General features: G+C 40.2%; 1 protein-coding gene across 8 annotated transcripts in view; it reads left to right on the top strand.

The window, feature by feature from the left end:
* Positions 1-21,732, top strand: part of LOC124240600 (histone-arginine methyltransferase CARM1-like) — a 249,880-nt gene that overhangs the window by 129,043 nt on the left and 99,105 nt on the right. For all 8 annotated transcript variants that reach the window (XR_006888951.1, XM_046663693.1, XM_046663692.1 and 5 more), the window contains exons 3-4: positions 10,534-10,640; positions 11,514-11,618. Coding sequence is in view for 7 of the 8 variants with exons in the window: in XM_046663693.1 (XP_046519649.1) it covers positions 10,534-10,640; positions 11,514-11,618 (212 nt within the window). In the remaining variant the exon portion in view is untranslated. The remainder of the gene's footprint in view (positions 1-10,533; positions 10,641-11,513; positions 11,619-21,732) is intronic.

The following is a 21,732-nucleotide window of genomic DNA, read 5'->3' as shown; positions in this document are numbered from 1 at the left end:
TGTGAGGGGGAAGCTCACCTGAGATGAAGCTAAACCAGCACAACAGAGAGAGAGAGAGACAGTCTTAATAATATCATTCTTGAACTCCAGAACACAGGCATTTTTGCAAATAGAATTTTAATCCTGGATTTTTCAATTTTGTGAGCCATAAAGTTCCTATTTCAGTTAAACTTAGCTGAGTTTCTACCAATTGCCAACAAAAGAGTTTTCACTAATACCCTTTCCTTAGAATCTTGTTTCTGCTCTGGCTCATTCAGTTATGCCTCTGTCCAAGACTGACCCCTGATCCTTCTGCTTATTGGAGACCACACAGTTCTTCAATCTTGGGCTTCCCTTGTTGATGGGTGGAGTGTCAGGGTAAGTGTGCTAGGATCCCACAGGGATCGGGGACCTGGCTCAATATTCAAACAAATGAGCTACTGTCCTTACTCTCAGAAATCTTGAATCACACTATTTCACTAATGTTTAGGTCACTGCTGATCGTCGCAATAAGTGTTTGATTGGTTTTTAAGATATGCATGAAGAGTGTCTCTGAAATTTGACAAGATTTGTGGCCCAATTGTTTTTACATCAGATTCTTGACATTTAGAGGTGTGACAAATACACACAATACTCCCCAATAGCCCTCCCCAGTACTGATGTTTTGGTTACACAAAGATAGTGTTAGGTAAGTGTTATATAGATTACAAATTATAGATTTGGTTGTTAATTGTAAGGCTTTGAGAGAAAAACAAAAACAAATAATACATTCAATTTCATTCTTTCTTTCTTTTTTTTTTTTTTGCTGAGGAAGGTTTGCTTTGAGCCAACATCTGTTGCTGATCTTTTCAGATGTGGGTTGCTGCCACAGCATGGCCACTGATGAGTAGTGTAGGTCCATGCCCGGGAACCGAACCCAGGCCACTGAAGCGGAGTATGAACCTAACTGCTAGGCCCCCAGGGCTGGCCATGCATTCAATTTCTTAGAGCTCATAAGTACCATTATTTTAGGAGAGGTTAATTTGGCAATTGGTTTTAAGGAATGCTGACAAATTCTTTTTAAAGAGGAGACAGAGCACAGAGAATTTTCTCATGTAAGCAATAGAAACATACAGTGTCTTATAATCCTATCTATGTTGGGTGCTCAGAGAATCTACTTTATATCTAAATCCTTTTGCTACTTTACTAAGTAAACCCGCTTATATGAGGTATAAGAAGGGCCATCCTTAGGTTGAGTTTAACTCAGCAGCAGAGTCCCCTGAAAGTATATATGTTTGGGATGTATTAGTTTTTGTATCTTGCTTCAACTCTGACCACCTGAGACTGCTATGCCCTTCTCTGGAAATACGCACACAAACATACACACATACTACATCTGTATAGGAAATCTCCTAAAATTCAGTTTGCATTTATCTAACTTTGGGAGTTGGGATGAGGAAGGTATGGAAATTTTCTGATGCAGATATTATATTCCTCTTTATTTAAAAAAAAAGAAATACAGTAGTATTGACATTGAGGAGTTCAGATGGTGAATGTATTTTGACTTAAAATGCATCATAGACCAATGATAATTTGGTTCTGCCATTGATACCTAACTTGAACGACTTTTTGATTAATTAAACTTCTCTGTAAGTAAGATAGAGCATCTGAGCCCCAATAGTTAAGTTCACAAACCTCTGATTAGGGGATATATATGTCAGTGAGAAAATAAACTCTTGATTCTAAGGTAATCGCTTTGGGAGAACTGGAGAAGTTCTCCCAAAGCCAAGAGGTGAGAGGGGAAAGGGATGCCAAAAAGAAAAAGAAAAAAAGAAGACAGGAAAGGGAAAAAAACAAAGAGAGAATGCTTTCCTCCATTCATTCACTCATTCATTCGTTGACATTTGTTGGATACTGCTACATGCCAGGTATCGAATCAAGCACTAGGATTTAATGGTGAATAAGTCTCTTTACCCTCATAGACTGTACATTGGGTAAGATGGAAAAAAATAAGTAACCAGACAAAGAAAATAGTAATTATTCTGCCATTTGTTGTGCAGAGAACAAATAAGGGGCTGATGGAGAGAAGATCAGCATTGCAGCTGTTGGCATCGTATTCATCCTACTTGAATGATGCCCTGAGATGCAGTCCCCCTTCTCCAGGTCTGACCAGACAGGAGATATGGGGACTCAGTGCAGTGTCTCCTAAGTCATACCCATCCCGAGGGAGAAAGCACCCAGACAAGAAACGAAGAGAAGGCGAATTAAATGGGGCCACATGGTTAGCATTGTTCCTTTTTTTGTGTACTGACTGCAAGAAAATAGATAGCTTTTACTTCCTTCGGTAAAAAAGAGCTTAATTTGGCAAACTTGAGCTGATGGACTAGAGAGAATTAAAATGGGCTGTCTGTAAATTATTCAAGATAGCTCAGAAGCTGTTCTGCAACCATGTCTAGAGTTTGACATGTTTTTTTTCAGTCCACACCATGATTATCATACTGTCTGTTGTGGATTTTCTGGTATGATTTTGGGACATGTGGCCAGAACAGCTGAGGCAGTCAGACAGGTATTACTCTTCCCTGGCACAGAAAGATGGCAGCATCTCGCTAAATACACTCTATATGGAAGGCACTCCAGACAGTATCGCTTGTAAATAGCAGCTATTTAAGAGAAGCAAGCAGACAAAAACAGATCTCTTCAATCTGGTCTTTCAGGAGTAACAGAACCAAAAGGAAATGGTGTGTCTGAGTAGTCTTTATTGATCCACGGGTATAAATACTTGCTAAAATGGAAAAGCAATGGTTTGTCAAGAATTTAAATCAAACCTGAAAATCAAATGAAAATAATTAGGATCACGGCTGGAGCATGGAACTGCTGTGTCCTTACTTAATATCTATATGACAGAGAAAATTACATCTATATGTTTGTGAAAAATGACAAAAACATGATGGTTTACAGCCAGAGTGGTTACAGTGGTAATTCTACCATGTTATCCTCTTCAGAGACAACGGGGGTGAATGAGCCCTTTGAAGGGAGTTCCCATTTTACTCATTATCCATGCTCTGTCAGAGGGACTTGGCTTCACTAGAAATTGAGGTTGTTTCCACATCCTTCTATACTATGTCCTCTGCCTTCAGACTTCTGGGAAACTCCCCACAAGACCTCTTCACTCTAGAGCAGTAGCTCTGACCCATATCCTCCCACCCTTTCTGCCCTGAGCAGCTGAACGGGCCAACATGCAAATAAGAACATCCATTTAGACTTGATTACATTCTAAACAGCTGGCCTTTCTTTCCTCTCCTCCGGGAGCCATCCTGGCTCTACAGAATTAACACATCTTTCAAACAAATGGTGCCTGCAGATCAAAAGGCTCCTCCATCCAAAAAAGTGTACTCCTTGCTGAAGTGTTCTCCCAAGGCAAAATTACCAGCTAGATTTTAAGATCCCTTCACTCCTCTTACCAAAAGTCTATCTCCCCAGTTTGGAGAATGGAGGAAAAGAAGAAGATGAGTTATCGTTCCTGCATCTCATTTTGGATTCTGCAATGAGCATTGCCATAGACTGAGTGTTTGTGTGTCCTTCCGGCCAAAATTCCTATGTTGAAACCTAATCCCCAATATGATGTATTTGGAGGTGGGCCTTTGGGAAGTGATTAGGTCATGATGTGGAGGCTTCATGACTGAGATTGGTGACCTTATGAAAAAGGCCCCAGAAGGCTCCCTTGTCCCTTCTGCTATGTGAGGACACAGCAAGAAGACAGCTGCCTGCGACACGGAAGAGGGTCCTCACCAGAACCTGACAGTGCTGGCACCCTCGTCTCGCACTACCAGTCTCCAGAACTGTGGGAATAAATCTCCATTGTTCATGAGGCACCCAGTCTGTGGTATTTTGTTAAAGCAGCCTGAATAAACTAAGACAGGTGACAGGTGTCGTTAATGGCTATGAATCCTTTCTTCTGGAGGCTGAGGAGAGGGGAGAAATCAACAATTAAGTTTCTTTTCCTTTTTAGGGGCCGGCCCCATGGCTGAGTGGTTGAGTTTGTGCGCTCTACCTTGGGGCCCAGGGTTTCGCTGGTTTGGATCCTGGGCGCAGACATGGCGCCGCTTGTCAGGCCATGCTGAGGCGATGTCCCACATGCCACAACTAAAATATGCAACTGTGTACTGGGAGGATTTGGGGAGAAAGGAAAAAAAAAAAAAGATTGGCAACAGTTGTTAGCTCAGGTGCCAATCTTTAAAAAAAATTTCTTTTCCTTTTTAAATTGTGGGGGGTTTTTTGTGTATCTTATACATCATGTGGAAACAGACATTTCCTTTATGTACACACATTTATTTAACCATTGAAATGAATAGAAGAGTGACATGTAAAGAAGATATTCTCCATTTTGACAGAGCCGTTGTGACAGAATTCACCAGAGGCAGGATCAATTGATGCTGAGTCCTGGATCAGGATGCGCCTGATTGCCTAAGTCCCATAAATACATCTCAAGCTTGTCAGACATGAGGCCCTGATTTTCGGTTTTTCAAACATGATCTCTGAGCCAGGATTATAGAGTTGTGAACATGGTGTCCGTGATGTAATAAGATTGGATTTTTTTAAATAGCAAACACAGTCGAGCCGATACATCTGAATTAGTATTTATTTGGAAGGCTATTTATGTGTTGCATGGATGTTGGTGTGACACAAAACATTCTTGGTGCTTCTCTTTTACGTTTTCGCTTGAAGACAATTGGTGAGCCACACAAGAAGACTAGCCATGTTGCTTCACATAGTTTTGTTTTTTAACAGAAATGATACTTTTCAACTTGCCACACATCCTGTTCACGAAATTAGGCAGCCATTATTTTTGGCTGTATTAAGAGCTCAAATTCCCCTCAAAGGATGAAGACTCGCAACTGTATAGAATATTCAGAAGACTATTTGTTGAACAAGTGAATTTACCATAGGCTTTGAAAGCCCAGACAACTGGGATGCCCAGGACTCAAAGAACTCACAGATGGGTGACACGCACCACTGCTGGCAACCTCCGAGAACTCAGAGGGAACGGGAGAGGTGCCAGGAGACTAGAACTGGGGAAATATTAGCCAATATCTTTTTTTTTTTTAAGTATGTCTGAGAATTTTATCTTATTTTGTTTTATTTTATTTTTTGGTGAGAACTTTTAAGTTCTACTCTCTTAGCAAATTTCAATTATGTAATATGGTGTTATCAGCTATAGTCACCATGTTATACGCTAGGTCCTCAGACCTTATTCATCTTGTAGCTGAAAGTTTGTACCGTTTTACCAGCCTCTCCTTATTTTCCTCACCATCCCCCTGCACCCCCTGGGCTCCTGACAGCCACTTTTCTATTCTCTGATTTTATGACTTTGACTTTTTTTTTTAAAGATTCCACATATAATTGAGATCATACAGTATCTTTCCTTCTCTTTCTGACTTATTTCACTTAGCATAATGCCCCTAAGGTCCATCTGTGTTGTTATAAAAGGAAGGATTCCTTCTTTCTCATGGATGAATGATATTCCATTGACTATATACACCACATCTTCTTTGTCCATTCATTCTTGATGGACCCTTGGAAACAACAACCATCTGTTGTTTGTATATCTTGGCAATTGTGTTAATGCTGAAATGAACATGGGAATGCAGATATCTCTTTGATACCCTATTTTAATTTCCTTTGGATATATACCCAGAAGTGAGATTGCTGGATCCTATGGTAGTTCTGTTTTTAATTTTTTGAGGAACCTCCATACTTTTTCCATAGTGGCTGTACCAGTTTACACGCCCACCAACAGTGCACAAGAGTTCCCTTTCCACATCCTTGCCAACGCTATCTCTTGTCTTTGTGAGGTTAGCCATTCTCACAGGTGTGAGGTGCTATCTCATTGTAGTTTAGTCTGCATTTCCCTGATGATTAGTGATGTTGAGCATCTTTTCATATACCTGTTGGCCATTTGTATGTCTTCTTTGGAGAAATATCTATTCTTCTCCTCTGCCCCTTTTTTAATGAGATTTTTTTTTTTTTTTTGCTATTGAGTTGTGTGAATTCTTTATATATTTTGGATATTAACCACTTATCAGATATACGATTTGCAAATAATTTCTCCCATTTGGTAGGTTGCATTTTTATTTTGTTGATGATTTTCTTTGCTGTGCAGAAGCTTTTTAGTTTGATGTAGTCCTACTTCTTTATTTTATTTCTATTTGTTGCCTTTGCTTTTGGTGTCAAATCCAAAAAATCATTTTCAAGACTGATATCAAAGACCTTACCTCCTATGTTTTCTTCTAGGAGTTTACAGTTCCAGGTCCTTAAATTTAAGTCTTTAGTCCATTTTGAGTTGATTTTTGTGTATGATGTAAGACAGGGACCCACTTTTATTCTTTTGTATGTGGCTGTCCAGTTTTCCCAACACCATTTATTCAAGAGACTATCCTTTCCTAATTGTATATTCTTGGCTCCTTTGTCATAAATTAGTGAACGATATATGCATGGATTTATTTCTGGGCTTTCTATTCTTTTCCATTGATCTTTATGTCTGTTTTAATGCCAATATTATGTTGTTTTGATTACTTTAGCTGCATAGTATTGTTTGAAATCAGGAATGTGATGCTTCCAGCTTTGTTCTTTCTGAAGATTGCTTTGTCTATTTGGGGTTTTGCAGTTCCATACAAATTTTAGGTTTTTTTCTATTTCTGTGAAAAATGCCATTGGAATTTTGATAAAGACTGCAATGAATCTGTAAATTGCTTTGGGTAGTATGCACATTTTAACAAAATTAATTCTTCCAGTCCATGAGCTCAGAATATCTTTCGATTTATTTGTGTCTTCTTCAATTTCTCTCATCAAAATCTTATAGTTTTCAGCTTACAGATCTTTCACCTCCTTGGTTAAATTTATTCCTAAGTATTTTATTTTTTTAAGCTATTGTAAATGGGATTGTTTTCTTTATTTCTCTTTCTCTTAATTCATTGTTACTGTACAACACAACTGATTTTTTTATATCGATTTTGTATCCTGCAAATTTACTGAATTTGTTTATTCACACAGTTTTTTGGTGGAGTCTTTAGGGTTTTCTATATATAAAATCATGTTGTATGCAAATAGAGATAATTTACTTCTTCCTTTCCAATTTGGATGCGTTTTATTTCTTATTTTTGCCTAATTGCTCTGGCCAGGACATCAGTGCTATGTGGAATGAAAGGGGCGAGAGTGGGCTTCCTTGTCTTGTTCCTCCTCTTAGAGGAAAAGCTTTCAGTTTTTTACCATTGACTATGATGTTAGCTATGGGCTTGTCATATATGGCCTTTATTATATTAAGATGCATTCCCTCCATGCCCAGTTGTTGAGAGTTTTTATCCAACACAGTTTAAAAATATTTAAAGTTTTAAAGTATTACGCACTATCTGTGCAAGGAAGAAAGATTCAAATATAGGAAATTGTATTTTGACAGACTTGGTATTTTTGACCTCCAGTAGAATTTGATAAGCAAATAACTAGGTTCAGAATTTGAAGGAACATAGTCACAAACCTTGCTGAAATTAAGATCTACTAAGCCTCTAATGTTGCCTCTAAAAACAAATTAGAGAAACAAGCAAAATGACACTACGGTTTGGGGGCTTTGTAGCTTTATGTGTAGTTGAGCAATTCTATGTGAAAAGTATTGACACAGAGAAAACTAATATATTGTTCAGTGAAAAAAGCAGGCTGTAAAACCTTAGAGTAAAATACTATTATTGTAAATAATATAGAGGTAGCTATAAATATATAAAGAAAAATTACTGGGAGATTCTATCCAAAATATTATCAGTTGTTATATTTGGGAATTATTTTTCCTTCCTGGCTTTTTTTCTGCGTTTCTAAATTGCATTTCTGCAATTCATATGATTAAGTTATATACAAATTATTTTTAAAAAATTGCAAAAGAAAACAATCAAAAGAAAAGTCATGAGAGAACAGAAATATTGATTAATGTATTGATTTCATGTGTGGGACAATGTTGTGAAGGAATGGTGTCTCTTTAATTTTAATGTGGAATTCTCATTGTATGAATATTTCCATATTCTATTAACTGGAGTTCTCAAAAACATCTTGTCATCCGAATCAGGGACACAGTTAAAAATACAAGTGTTTGGCTCTATCCTTCTGATGCAATAGGCCTGGGTGTGGGCTTTGGAATCCAGAGATAGGGAATTGGTGACATTATGGCATATCCATAAAAGTCGAAAACAGGGGCTAGCCCAGTGGTGCAGTGGTTAAGTTCACACGTTCCACTTCTTGGCGGCCCAGGGTTTGCCAGTTCAGATCCCAGGTGCGGACATGGCACTGCTTGGCACGCCATGCTGTGGTAGGCGTCCCACATATAAAGTAGAGGAAGATGGGCACAGATGTTAGCTCAGGGCCAGGCTTCCTCAGCAAAAAGAGGAGGACTGGCAGTAGGTAGCTCAGGGCTAATCTTCCTCAAAAAAAAAAAAAAGTCAAAAACGTATACCCACTAACAAGGAGGTGGAGGAGACTGCTTAATGACTTGGGAAATTATTCATAGTATCTTAAAGGAGATGCTTACAAAATAATATGATGCAATTTTGTAAAGAATAATTTTTACTCATACACGCACACACCACAAAAGAGCATACATCAAAAAGTTAACAATAATTAATAGCTTGTATAATGGGATTATTATTATTATTTTTTCTTTTTGATTTCTTCTTGTATTTTGTAAATTTTTTATACTTTTCATGAGTTGGTTTTATGTTTATTTTGAAATGGTTGTTTGCATCCTTTTCTTTATAAGGGTATAATTGCAAAAGATAAAGAATTAACAGAACATTTCATAATAGATATAAATTTTTAACCAAAGAGCTATTCTGGTTTCATAAAAGAGAGATCCGCGTGGGAACACTAGCTAGGTGAGGGTTGTAAGTTGGAACAAGCATTTATAAGCTGGTGAAACATTGATTGTTCACAATACATTGTAAATCTAATCAATTTATATTTCCACCAAGAATTCCTCCCTGTATGCATCTCCGAGTTTCTGTGGAGTGGTTGGCATTCCCTTGAGCAGGAGGGGCAGTGGTAAGGTATATTTGCATATTTATTCTCCAACAAGATGTTTTTTCAACCTGTCTGTCCCCACATGGGATAGCCCGAGGGCTCCACAGGACTGCCTCACCAATTAAAAATAGTTTCACCAAGTTCATTAGTCATTTCCCAAAATTTACTAAATTTGCATTTCAGACCTATTTATTGGGCGGCTGCTATGTTAGCACTAAGTTCTGGAGACTAGAGATAAACAAAGCTTGAACTCCTAAACCATGCCTTAAAAGAGTTCAATATAGATAGAGAGATGGACATTTAAAAACATTGTTAAATTCAGTAAAATATGAAATACGATGGTAAGCTGAGAGCATGAAATTAGAGCAAAGGTTCTCGCCCCTGGCTGCCCATGAAAACTAACGCTGGAGGCTCTTGGAAAACATTGGATTACCAGGTTCAGGATGAGGGTTCATCACCCGCATGTAATAAAATCTTCTCAGGTGATTCTCATCTATAGCCAAGTGTGAGGCCCCTGTATTATAGCAACTTATTCTGCTTGTGGGTGTTCCAGAACTTGGCAACGAGGAAATGCGAGTTGAGCTGAATTTTGGGGGATGAATAGGAGTTTGATGTCAAAAGGTAATCTAAACAGAAGACATAGACCAGTAAGCCAGGCCAGGGCCAGCTTGACCTGAGAATTGGTAAGCGCTTCAGCATGGTGGGCTGGGGAGGGCAGAGTGCAGGAAGCAGGGCGTGGAGGGGACACACGCAAGGGCAGAAGAACTCTGAGCGGCTGGAGCTCATGCGGACCTGAGGGTGTGTGCGCTGTAAGGGAGAGCCTGGTCACAATGCCAGTGGTGGAGAGGGCAGAAGTCACAGGCAGTGAGGCCCACTGGGCAGGATTTGAGAGACATTTCTAAGGCAGAAGTCACAGAATTTGACAACTCTGCACGTGGTGTTATCTATTAGTAATATCACTTCTGGGATTTTTGTTTTTTTGAGATTTCACTTCTGTATTTTTTTCTCAAATAATAGAAAGCATTCCCTTGTATTCACAGATCCCCGGTTATTTTACCTTTTCTCTATACACCTAGAGAATACTAAATGTGAGGAAAAAAACCTTATCACCATGATAATAGAATGAGATTTTATATATATATTCATTTATATGCATATATATTTCGTATTCACATATATCTTCTTTTCCTTATCGTCAACAATCACCTTTCCTGGAGCACACACTGAAAATAAGCCTGTAAGCTTTGCAAGCGTAGTACCAGGAGAATTCGATGAGCTAGTCTCTAGGTTCCATCACGCTCTCTCACTTGACATTTGTGAATGCAAATATGTCTGACAAGTGTAAATAAGGGTATCACACCTCGGAGCAGTACCCACTTCCACAATGCCATTCCTTATCATGAGTGTGGGCAGGGATGAACGTGCCACTTTAATATTTTCTCAGTGGAATTTTATAGAGTGCAATGGTGAGTTCTCTGGTCTCCAAGGTGTAGAAACGGGTCTGCTTTTTTCTCCTTGCAGAATTCAGCGCATTTTCAAATACCTTGAAAAGATGCCAGAAGGAGAAAAAGGAATGCTCGGTGTTCAGCCAGCGGACGGAAGATGCATCTGCCGAGCAGTACTTCCAGGTCAGGGAAGTTGCCCCCGTTGGAAATGAGTGGTTTCAAGGTGACACACACCTGAGAATACACCTGGGCAGGGTGGTGGGCAGAGAGGAGACAAATTGATGCCATTCTGCATGGTTCTCAAAGGGTGGTCCTCAGACCAGCAGCAGCGGCAGCATCACCTGGATTGGCACTCACTGTCGCTTATCGAGTTGTCAGCACTTGGACAAGTTGCTGTATCTTTCTGAGCCTCAGTTTCCTCAGCTGAGGAACATAATGCATCTGATTGTTGTGATGATTTAATCTGATTAGAAAATATATGGGAAGCATGTAGCATGGTGCTGGGCACATAGAAAACTCTGCCAAATGGTGGCAATTACAAAATGATGATGTTTATTACTGTCAGTGCTCAGGAGTTTGTATGCACCATGTCACCCAACTGGCTTGGCTCCTCGGAATTACCACCATCACTATCTTCTGCCCCACCTCCACCCTCAACCAGGATTTCTATCCAAGACTTGTTTTTCTCTCCGGGCTGATGAGACTCATCAGGACCATCCCTTTTGGCCCTGGCCCCCTCTCTCTCTTATCTCTGTCATTCTTTATCTGTATTCTCTCATAGCCTCTGCTTTGGGAAGGGCCCCTGGGCACCTATCCGGTCAAGATCTAGGCCTGAATCTATTGTATGGAACAGCAGTCAGAAATCTGGGGTCAACTTAAAGTTCTGGCCTTACAAAGAGGGCCAACGTGGACAAGTCAGTGCGTCTCTCAGAGCCTGCACTTCCCTCTGTGTTAGGCTAAGCCTACCTTGACCAGGGTGTCTGTAAGAACCCGGTGCTCAGGAAGGCGCTGCCTCGTGGGTTGTTCACTCTCCGTCTCCTTCTCTTTCCCTTCCAGTTTTATGGCTGCATTTCCCAGCAGCAGAACATGATGCAAGATTTTGTGAGAACAGCTACTTACCACAGAGCCATCCTCCAGAACCACATTGACTTTAGAGACAAGGTAATGGGGGCAGCAAGTTATTAATCTCAAACCATTTTAAGAAACCTCGTCAAAAACTGCAGTAGTAATTAGGCTTTGATAGAATTACCAGGTGACCCAGCACTTCCACTGCTAACTATGTACCCAAAAGAATTGAAAGCAGGTATTCAAACAACTATTTGTGCATGAATGTTCATAATAGCACTATTCACAGTAGCCAAAAAGTGGAAACAATTCAAATGCCCATCCACTGATAAAAGATAAACAAAATGTGGTATATTCATACAATGGAATATTATTAATATTATTTATATTTATATTTTCCATGAAAAGGAATGAAATGGTGATACATACTTCAACGTGGATGAACCACAAAATCGTGCTAAGTGAATGAAGCCATTTACAAAAAGTCATGTGATTCCACTTATATGAAACATCCAGAATAGGCAAATCCATAGAGAGAAAGCAAGCTAGGGACTGCCAGGGGCTGGGGGAGAGAGGAATGGGGAGCGGCTGCTTAATGGGCATAGGTTGCCTTTTGGGGTAATGAAAATATCTTGGAACTTGACAGAAGTAATGGTTCCACGATAAAGCAATTGTACCAAATGGCACTGAATCGTGCACTTTAAAATGGTTAATGGTGATTTTATGTTATGTGAATTTTACCTCAATGAAGAAATTAAGCTTTGAGTGCTAGGAACTCAAGAGACTGAATGCACTATGTTTTGGTGCACAGAACAGGTTAGGAGCTTTATTGCTATATAATGAATAGCTCTTATTGAGTCACTTTACTTCAATTTTTTCTCCTAGACTCCGCAAGTGCTTGCATTTATTTCCTTCACAAAATGGATCTGAATGATGAATGATTGCTAACACATTATACAAGTGTTATCCATTTTTCTCCTACCTGTTATACAACCAAAGTGCTCAAAATACTGTACAGCTCATCTCAGAGACAAGAGCACTGGTCAGTGGAATCACCAGTAGTGGGATCCAGTTTTGTATTTTCCCCCCTAATGAGCTGTGTAATCTTAAGCAAAACCCTAAATTTCTCCGAGCCTCACAATCTATTCTCCTGCCTTAGTAATTGTAGATCCATGGCCTTTGAGATTTGCAACATTAATTCCAGGAAGGGTGTGGTAGAACATTGAAATAATGATCCTAATGACTCATGCCTCACCAAGTTCATGCCCATTTGCAAAGTCTTGTAGCTACTCCTTTCATCAAGAGATAGTCTATTTTTTTACCCCTTATTTCTGTGCTGTTCTTGTGATATGCTTTGACCAATAGATATGACAGAGGTGACATTGTGTAAGTTTCAGAGCCTAGGCTTTAACGGTCCTTGTGGCTTCTGGTCTCACCCTCTTGGAACCCTGTGATCACCATACTGTGAAGAAGCCCAGTCTAGCCTACTGGAGGTTGAGAGGTCACATGGAGGAGAACTGAGGCCCTCCACTCAACAGCCGGCACCAGCTGCCAGACCAACAAGTGAGGCCATCTTGGATCTTCCGGTCCAACCACCCCTCCTGCTGAATGCAGAAACATGAATGACTCCAGGCAAGACCAGCAGAGAGACTGCCCCGCCCGCGCACAAAATTGGGAGAAATAATTGTTTCCAGTTTAAGCCACTAAATTTTGGTGTGGTTTGTTATGCAGCAATAGTTAATTAAAACAGAGAGAAAATGCATGAAAAAGTAGTGATTAGTGGGCGTCCAGCTAGAAGCTGACTTGCCCATGGCTTTCTTTCCTCTGTCATCTCCATTCTGCTGTTGAGCCCATCAGAGAGTTTTTTGTCTTGGTTATTGTATTTTTCAATTTCATAATTTCCATTTGACTCTTCTTTATGTCATCTATTTCTTGCCTGAGACTCTATTTTGCCATTGGTTTCAGCAGTGTTCATGATTGCTGGTTGGAACTTTTTTATAATAGCTGCTTTAAAGTTTTTGTCAAATAATTCTAACATCTAAGTCATTGCTGCTTTAGCTTCAGTTGATTATCTTTTCCCAGGGAATTGAGATTTTCCTGATTCTTTGTATGCCAAGCAATTTTGGATTATATTCCATGTATTTTGAGTATTATGTTGTGAGATTCAAGGTCTTGTTTAAAGCCTGTGGAGGATGTTGATATTTTTATTTTAGCATTCATTCAACCTGGTTAGGCTCAGGCTGTGAGTTCTTGGCGACTAGTTGGTTTTCTGAGGGCTTTAGTTCGTATGTCACTTCAGTTTTCAAAGCCTTGGCAGTGCTATTTGGATCCATCTCATGTGTGCGTCACCCAGTGGTCAGTCTGGCACCTAGGCGTGGAGTTCTCAAAGTTTAGTTGTGCTAATTAAGATCAGACCCAGGCATGCACAGACTGAGCCCAGGAATTTATTAAAAAAAAACTTTATGGGGTTGCTTTACCAAGCTCTTCCCTCTCCATGATACCCCTGATACTTGCTGGTTCCTTGGGACCATTTTTTAGTCTCTGACCAAAAAGCTCACTCTGCTATGTACTTCCACGACTTTGCCTATGTATTGGCCAAGCAGAGAGAGGACAAAGAAAGAAAACAAGCAATGGGAGTTGGCCCCAGCCTTTGGGAATGACAGTGCCATTGAATGCAGAGATAGCTTCCCCTCCCTCAGTTTTGGCTCCTGTAGGCTGATGCTATAACTACCATAAGATTGCTGGGGGCTGAGCATAGAAGAAGGGAGGAAAAGGAAGGAAAAGGAAGGAGGGGAGAATGGAGGAGAAGGAAGCAGGGGAGAGGGGAGGAGAGAGGAAAAGAAAAAAGAAGAGTAGAGGGAAAACGGAGCATTTCCACACTCTCTCTGAGCATTAGAAGTTTCCTTTCCTGATGCTGGAGCCAGAACTAGAGAATGTTTCCAGGAGATTTCTTGTCTGTACCCTGCTGCCCGCTGGTGGTGTGTTGAGTTCAGGCCATGGGTGGGGGATATGGTTCTGTAGTATTTTGAATCCTGGTCTTCTTCCCTAATCCCCCTCCTATTATTATGCTTTTCAGAGTCTTCAAGTAGCTGCTCTGTACATTCTGTCCAAATTTCACAGCTGTATTCAGTAGGAGAGACAGGGTGAAGTTGGCTTTCTCTGACTTACCCAGGACCAGACACTTCCTAAAAGCCAGATCTAGCTACCCTGGTGGGTGAGGGTGTTGGTAAGAGACAAAGATAAGACCACAAATGGCCGTATTTGGCCAAAGGTCTCATATGTCTTGAGACGTCCAGGACTTTTGCTTTGCCAATAGGACATGCTGGTTAACAATTACGAAGTGAATGTTCCTAATGCAGAGGACATGATTATGGTAGGTGGGCAGGAAGAGGAGAGAGAGGGAAAGCTTCTTTCTTTTGACACCTTATCTGATTTTCAAGATTGTGGGTAAGCAGTCTTATTGACCTAAGGTGGGTTTCTTGCCAATTAAAAAAAAATTCAGCTCTGAACTATTGATTGTTTCTTTGTGGTTTGAGGATGTTTCCTGGAGATAATACTTTTATTTAGGGAAACTTCTTTCCCTCTGAAGTTGCTTAGTTTTCATCTGTAACCTATTTTCTATTATCTGTAATCTATTTTCTATATTATCTATAATCTATTTTTAATTCTGGTTACTGCTTCTAAAGACCACTTCCCAAACTACTAATCATACTAATAATTTGCGTTATATGACTCTTTCACAGAATTTCACGTGGATCATGTCACTTGACCATTTCATTTGTTTATCTTTTCATCTGTAAACATGAAGATATTGGACTGGATCATCTTTAAGGTCACTTGCAGCTCTAACCTTGTTTGATTTTACAAAATACCTTTTTCCTGCCATCCTGAAATGGGTTTACCTGCTAATGGAATAAAAGAGGCATCCATCTGTTGGGGTTTATGAAGGTGATAATTAATCACATGGTTAATAATTAATTACAGTCATGCATCACATAATGACCTTTCCATCAATGACGGACTACATTTACAATGGTGGTCCCATAAGATTGGTACCATATAGCCTAGGTGTGTAGTAGGCTATACCATCTAGGTTTGTGTAAGTGCACTCTATGATTTTCTCACAATGACAAAATCATGTAACAGATGCATTTCTCAGAATGTATCCTCATCTTTAAGCAATGAATGACTATATATCCCTTTCCCCCTCTAAGTTCTGAACCAATTTAGAAATAGAAACAAATGTCAGGTAGAAATCACAATATCAGCTTTTTTTCTTTTGATGATAAAAGTAAGTTTATTTCAGCAAATACAATCAAATGATTTAAGAGTCCTTGCTTCCAACTATCATTACTGAAAGGACGTAACACTCCATACAGAGGGTGTGTCAGTTCCTCCAAGGCTATTATCAGATTTTTCTTTTTCTTTTTTTTTAATTTTAATTTTTATATTGCAGTAACATTGATTTATAACATTACACAAATTTCAGGCATACATCATTATATATTTTGGATTTCTGTGTAGATTACATCATGTTCACCACCTAAAGACTAATTACCACCCATCACCACACCCATGTGCCTAATCACCCCTTTCACTCTCTTCTCTCCCCACTTCTTCTCTAGGAACCACCAATCCAATCTCTGTTTCTTTGTGTTTGTTTGTCATTGTTTTTCTTCTACTTATGAGTGAGATCATATGATATTTGACTTTCTCCCTCGGACTTATTTCACTTAGCATAATACCCTCAAGGTCCATCCATGTTATCACAAATGGCCAGATTTCATCATTTCTTATGGCTGAGCAGTATTCCATTATGTATGTGTACCACATCTTCTTTATCCATTCGTTCCTTGATGGGCACCTAGGTTGCTTCCAAGTCTTGGCTATTGTGAATAATGCTGCAATGAACTGTTAGGTTGTCTTTTCATCTTGCTGATGGTTTCCTTTGCTGTGCAGAAGCCTTTTAGTTTGATGTAGTCCCATTTATTTATTTTTTCTATTGTTTCCCTTGCCTGGTCAGACATGGTACTTCAAAATATGCTGTAAGACCGATGTCAAAGAGCGTATTGCCTATGTTTTCTTCTAGAAGTTTAATGGTTTCAGATCTTATATTCAAGTCTTTAATCCAGTTGGAGTTAATTTTTATGTATGGTGTAAGATAGTGGTCTAGTTTCATTCTTTTGCATGTGGCTGTCCAGTTTTCCCATCACCATTTATTGAAGAGACTTTCCTTTCTCCATTGTGTGTTTTTGGCTCCCTTGTCAAAAATTACCTGTCCATAGATGTGTGGGTTTACTTATGGGCTCTTGATTCTGTTCCATTGATCTGTGTGTCTGTTTTTGTGCCAGGACCATGCTGTTCTACTGATTTGGGGCTTTGTTCTTCCTTTTCCTTTAGGTGTACTGTTAGATTGTTTATTTGAGATTTTTCGTGTTTGTTGAGGTAGGCCTGTATTGCTATAAACTTCCCTCTTAGAACCACTTTTGCTGTATCCCATAGATTTTGGCATGTCGTATTTTCGTTTTCATTTGTCTCCAGGTAATTTTTGACTTTTCCTTTGATTTCTTCATTGACCCAATCATTGTTCAGTAGCATTTTGTTTAATCTCCACATATTTGTGGCTTTTCTAATTTTCTTCCTGTAGTTGATTTCTATTATCATACCTTTGTGGTCAGAAAAGATGATTGGTATTATTTCAATCCTCTTAAATTTATTGAGACTTGTTTTGTGGCCTAATATGTGATCAATCCTGGAGAATGTTCCATGAGCATTTGAAAAAATGTATTCTGTGGTTTGGGGGTGAAATGTTCTATATATATCTGCTAAGTCCATGTGGTCTAATGTATTGTTTAAGGCCAATGTTTCCTTATTGCTCTTGTGTTTGGATGATCTATCCATAAAGTCCCCTAGTATTCCAATATCAGCTTTATTGTTTGAAATGCTGTTTGGAGAACAGGACTTGGACCTGTGGCCAAATAAGTCCTCCTACACGGTTTTCCTCTAAACAGAACTTTCCCAGCCACTTGTGTGCTGAACAACTGGTCTCCCCAGGCAAGTCCAGAACCTGCCCATCAACCTTCCTCCTGGGGGACTCAGAGCACATGCTTGAGTAGGGGATGGGCAGGCTGGCCCCTCCCAAGCACTGGAGCTATGCATGCTCAGTCCTATTTCCCACTGTCACCAGTCAGATGGGTCATTGGTATTATGAGGAAAAAAGAGGAAAGGGAGATGACTACTCTAACTTCCAGTACTGCCCTTCCCTGGGAATAAATATCCTCTCCCCTCTGAAAACTGGAAGAGCAAATTATCCCAGTTTTAGTGTCCTGGGAATCCCCTCAGTCCCAGACAAACTAGGATGTTTCGTCGCCCTAACTCCAAATCTATTACAAATCCAAAATCCTTTTAAATCCTTTCTTGTTTGCAGCATCATACTGAAGACCATTCTGAAATAATTCCTGTGAGTCTGTGGAGATGGCTACCTTTTCACTAAACCCTTACAGTCTTTCTCATTGAAATTGATTACCTAAAAGGGCATGGGTTTAGAATGATCAATACCAATGGCTATTATTTATTGAAGAACTTAGCGATGCAAGCACTAGGCTAAGAGATTTCCATACATTGTTTCTGTCTTAGGCAATTCATGCCACTATAACAAAAATACAATAGACTGGATGGTTTAAACAACAAACGTTTATTTCTCATGGTTCTGAAGGCTGGAAGTCTGAGATCAGTGTGCTGGTAGAGCAGGTGTCTGGTGAGGGCCCATTTCCTAGCTTGTAGATAGCAGCCTTCTAGCTTCTCCTTACACGGTTGCTTCTCTTCACATAGTCAAGAGAGACAGGAAGCAGCCTCTCTTCTATTTCTTCTTATAAGGGCACTAATCCCATCACAAAGGCTCCACCCTTGTGACCTAACTACCTCCCAAAGGCCCCACTTCAAATACCATCACATTGGGGATTAGTGTTTCAACATAAGAATTGAGGGGAACACAAACATTCAGTCTATAGCAGTTTCCTTTGATCTTCATTACAACCGTATGAGGTAAATACTAACATTATTGCCATTTTAGAGGTGAGAGAACTGAGGCCTAGGAATCTTGATGGTTTACCTGATTTTATACAACTAGTGAATGAAAAGGCCAAGATTTGAACCCATTTAGTCTTACTTCAGAGCCCACACACTCAATCCCTGAAAGATACTGCCCATGGGAAGGTTGGCTGAAATTGCCAGGGGCAACTTTTGTTTCTCTTGGCCTAAGGATGGTGTGAACACACTTTGGTTACGTAAATATCCCCATGCATGTATGAGGCAGCATTGCACAATGGTTAGGGCCATGAGTTCTAGAGTCAGATAGGGGAGTTCAGACTCCAGTCTGGCCTGCTGTAGACCTTACCATGCACCTGGTGTAGACCTTTATCCTGTTTGTCGTGAGAGCTTGGGCAGGTTATCTACCATCTCTGGGCTTCAGTGTCCTTCTCTATAAGAGTAGTAACTACTTTTTAGAGTCCTTCTGAGATCAGGATGATACAATGCTTATGAAGTTCTCAGGACATGGCCCATAATATGAACTCAGTACGTAGTAACAAGTATTATTATTATTGGTGGTCTTGGGGATGGTGCTATAGTTTCCAACTCTGCTATAATTTTAAATCTTTCAAATCTTGGTCTCCTCCATGCAGTTTTAATGAAAATCCTTTCTTGGCCAGAGCACTGCTGGCTGAGAACTCCATTTGGAATCCATCCAGGAAACTGACCCTGCTGGAACCCACTCCATTCCCCTCCTCAGAGTTTCTGTTAATTGCCATCTGGCTATTTTTAGTGTCTTCAAGTGTGTGTTGGGAACAGGCAGGGAAAGTCCATCCTGCTGAGGGTGTGGGGCTATATGAGCGGTAGGGTTTTAATTTGGAAATGTTTTGACACTTCATTTGTCAGGGCACCAGTTGCTGGAAACTTGTGAGAGTAAGCAGGAGCTGAGAGCTTATTATTTTTTTTAAATCAGCATTTTCACAGAGGAGAGAATCCTCAGTTGCAATAGCTGCCTAGTGCATCCAAATATGAGGTTGGCTAGGCAGAAGGGATTCAGGGATTTGGAGGCTTAAAAGAAAACATAAATAACAACAACAAATATGCAAAGCAACCTGTTCAGATTGTCAGCTGATATTCAGATTCTCAGAGCCTGGGCTTCAGCTTCTTCCAATGTAAGTTTTCTTTGGTTTGAGCTTATCTTCAGTTTGGGTAAAGGTTCTTTTTTTTTTTTTTTTGAGGAAGATTAGCCCTGAGCTAACATCTGCTGCCAATCCTCCCCCTCCTTTTTTTTTTTCCTGAGGAAGACTGGCCCTGAGTGAACATCCGTGGCCATCTTCCTCCACTTTATATGTGGGACGCCTACCACAGCATGGCTTGCCAAGCAGTGCCATGTCCGCACCCGGGATCCAAACCGGTGGACCCCGGGCCGCCAAAGTGGAATGTGCGAACTTAACCGCTGCGCCACCGGGCCGGTTCCTGGCCAAAGGTTCTTGAGGCTGTCTCTAATCCAGCTCTGAAATTCTGCTCTGACTTTAATACACTGCTCACCCTTGGTTAGCCTGGCACACTAATGAGGCTGGACCTTAGTCATTGGCGGGAATAAAGGCTGCAGCATAGGCTTGCCGAATAGTCCTGTCTGCATGTGGTGAAACAGCTCCTGCTTCCTTACATTTTGTTTAAACCCTCTTTAATGAGGTAAGAATCACATACAAAAAGCTGTCCGTATTTAACGTATACCGCTTGATGAGTTTGGAGATAAGTATACATTTGTGAAACCATCACCACAATCTATACCTTAAACATATCCGTCACTTCCAAAAGTTTCCTCCTCCCCTCTTTATTTATTATTATTATTATTATTATTTTGTGATAAGAACACAACATAAGATCTACCCTCTTAGCAAATTTTTAAGTATGCATTACAGTGTTGTTAACTATTGGCGCTATGCTGGGCAGTAGATCTCTAGGAGTTAAGAATTGAATTATTCATCTTGCAGAACTGAAACTTTGTACCCTTGGACTAATACTTTCTTGTTCTCTCCCCTCCCTAGCACCTGAAAACCACCATTCTACTCTCTGCTTCTATGACTGACTATTTTAGGTACTTGATATAAGTGAAATCACGCAGTATTTTTCCCTCTGTGATTGGATTATTAAACTTAGCATAATGTTCTCCAGTTTCATTCATGTTGTCCCATATGGCAGGAGCTCCTTTTTTGAAGGCAGAATAATATTCCGTTGCATGTATTATACTACATTTTTCTTTATTTATTCTTTGAATCCTCCACTTCTCACCTCCAAGCATCATTGTTAACCTGGGGACAGAATCCTTATTCAGAGCTGTGTAGGGAAACAGGAAGAGAAGGAAATGACTCATGATTCCTGCTAGGTGCTTTGTATATCTTATCTCCTTTCATTCTTGTATGTTAGTCAAGGTTCTTAGCTCAGCATCAGAAACCAACTCAGCTAATTTTATAAAAGAAGAAAAAAAAGGGAAAAGAATTTCCTAAAAAGATTCAGGATCATTAGAGAACTAGGCCTGGAGGCTCCATAACCATAAATAATTTCTGAACTGATCTCAGGAAGGCAGCAAGGCAGCCAGACGTGAACACTGCAGCCATGCACAACCTTTGCCTGGTGCTATGCTGAGTATTGTCCTGGGAACCTCCCTCTGACGCACTGGAATCTGATGCACTGGAATCTGGAGGTAGCTGTGACCTCACCTGAGTGGATCCTATGCTCTCTCTGCATCTTCACACTCTCAGCTTCGCATGCAAGCCAGAGCCTCAGTGGTGCCTGTGATTTAGCTGCAGAGGGTCTGGAAAACAGCACCAGACACCTTCAGCTTCCTTAGCAGGAGGCTGGTGCTACCGCACCAGTGGGACCTTCCCCAGACATAGGAAGGGCATCAGATGCTAAGCACAAAAGAATGGCAAATGCCCCATACGCCACACAGCAAACGCACACAATGTTATCTTGCTAGTCTAATAGTATAGATAAAGGTGCCAGAGCTACATAAATTTAACTCTCTTGCTTTAGGTACACAGCTACTAAGTGGTAGAGCTATCTGCAAATCCAGGTCTGTCTGTATCCCAGCCCGGACTGCAGGGTGATTTGAGGAGCAACACAAAACGGCTTCTAGGTTGACGATCAAATGGATATTTTATTTATGTGATTTGGG

Source organism: Equus quagga, chromosome 6 (genome assembly GCF_021613505.1).
Source record: "Equus quagga isolate Etosha38 chromosome 6, UCLA_HA_Equagga_1.0, whole genome shotgun sequence".
NCBI lineage: Eukaryota > Metazoa > Chordata > Mammalia > Perissodactyla > Equidae > Equus > Equus quagga.
This window is presented reverse-complemented; position numbering and strand designations above follow the sequence as displayed.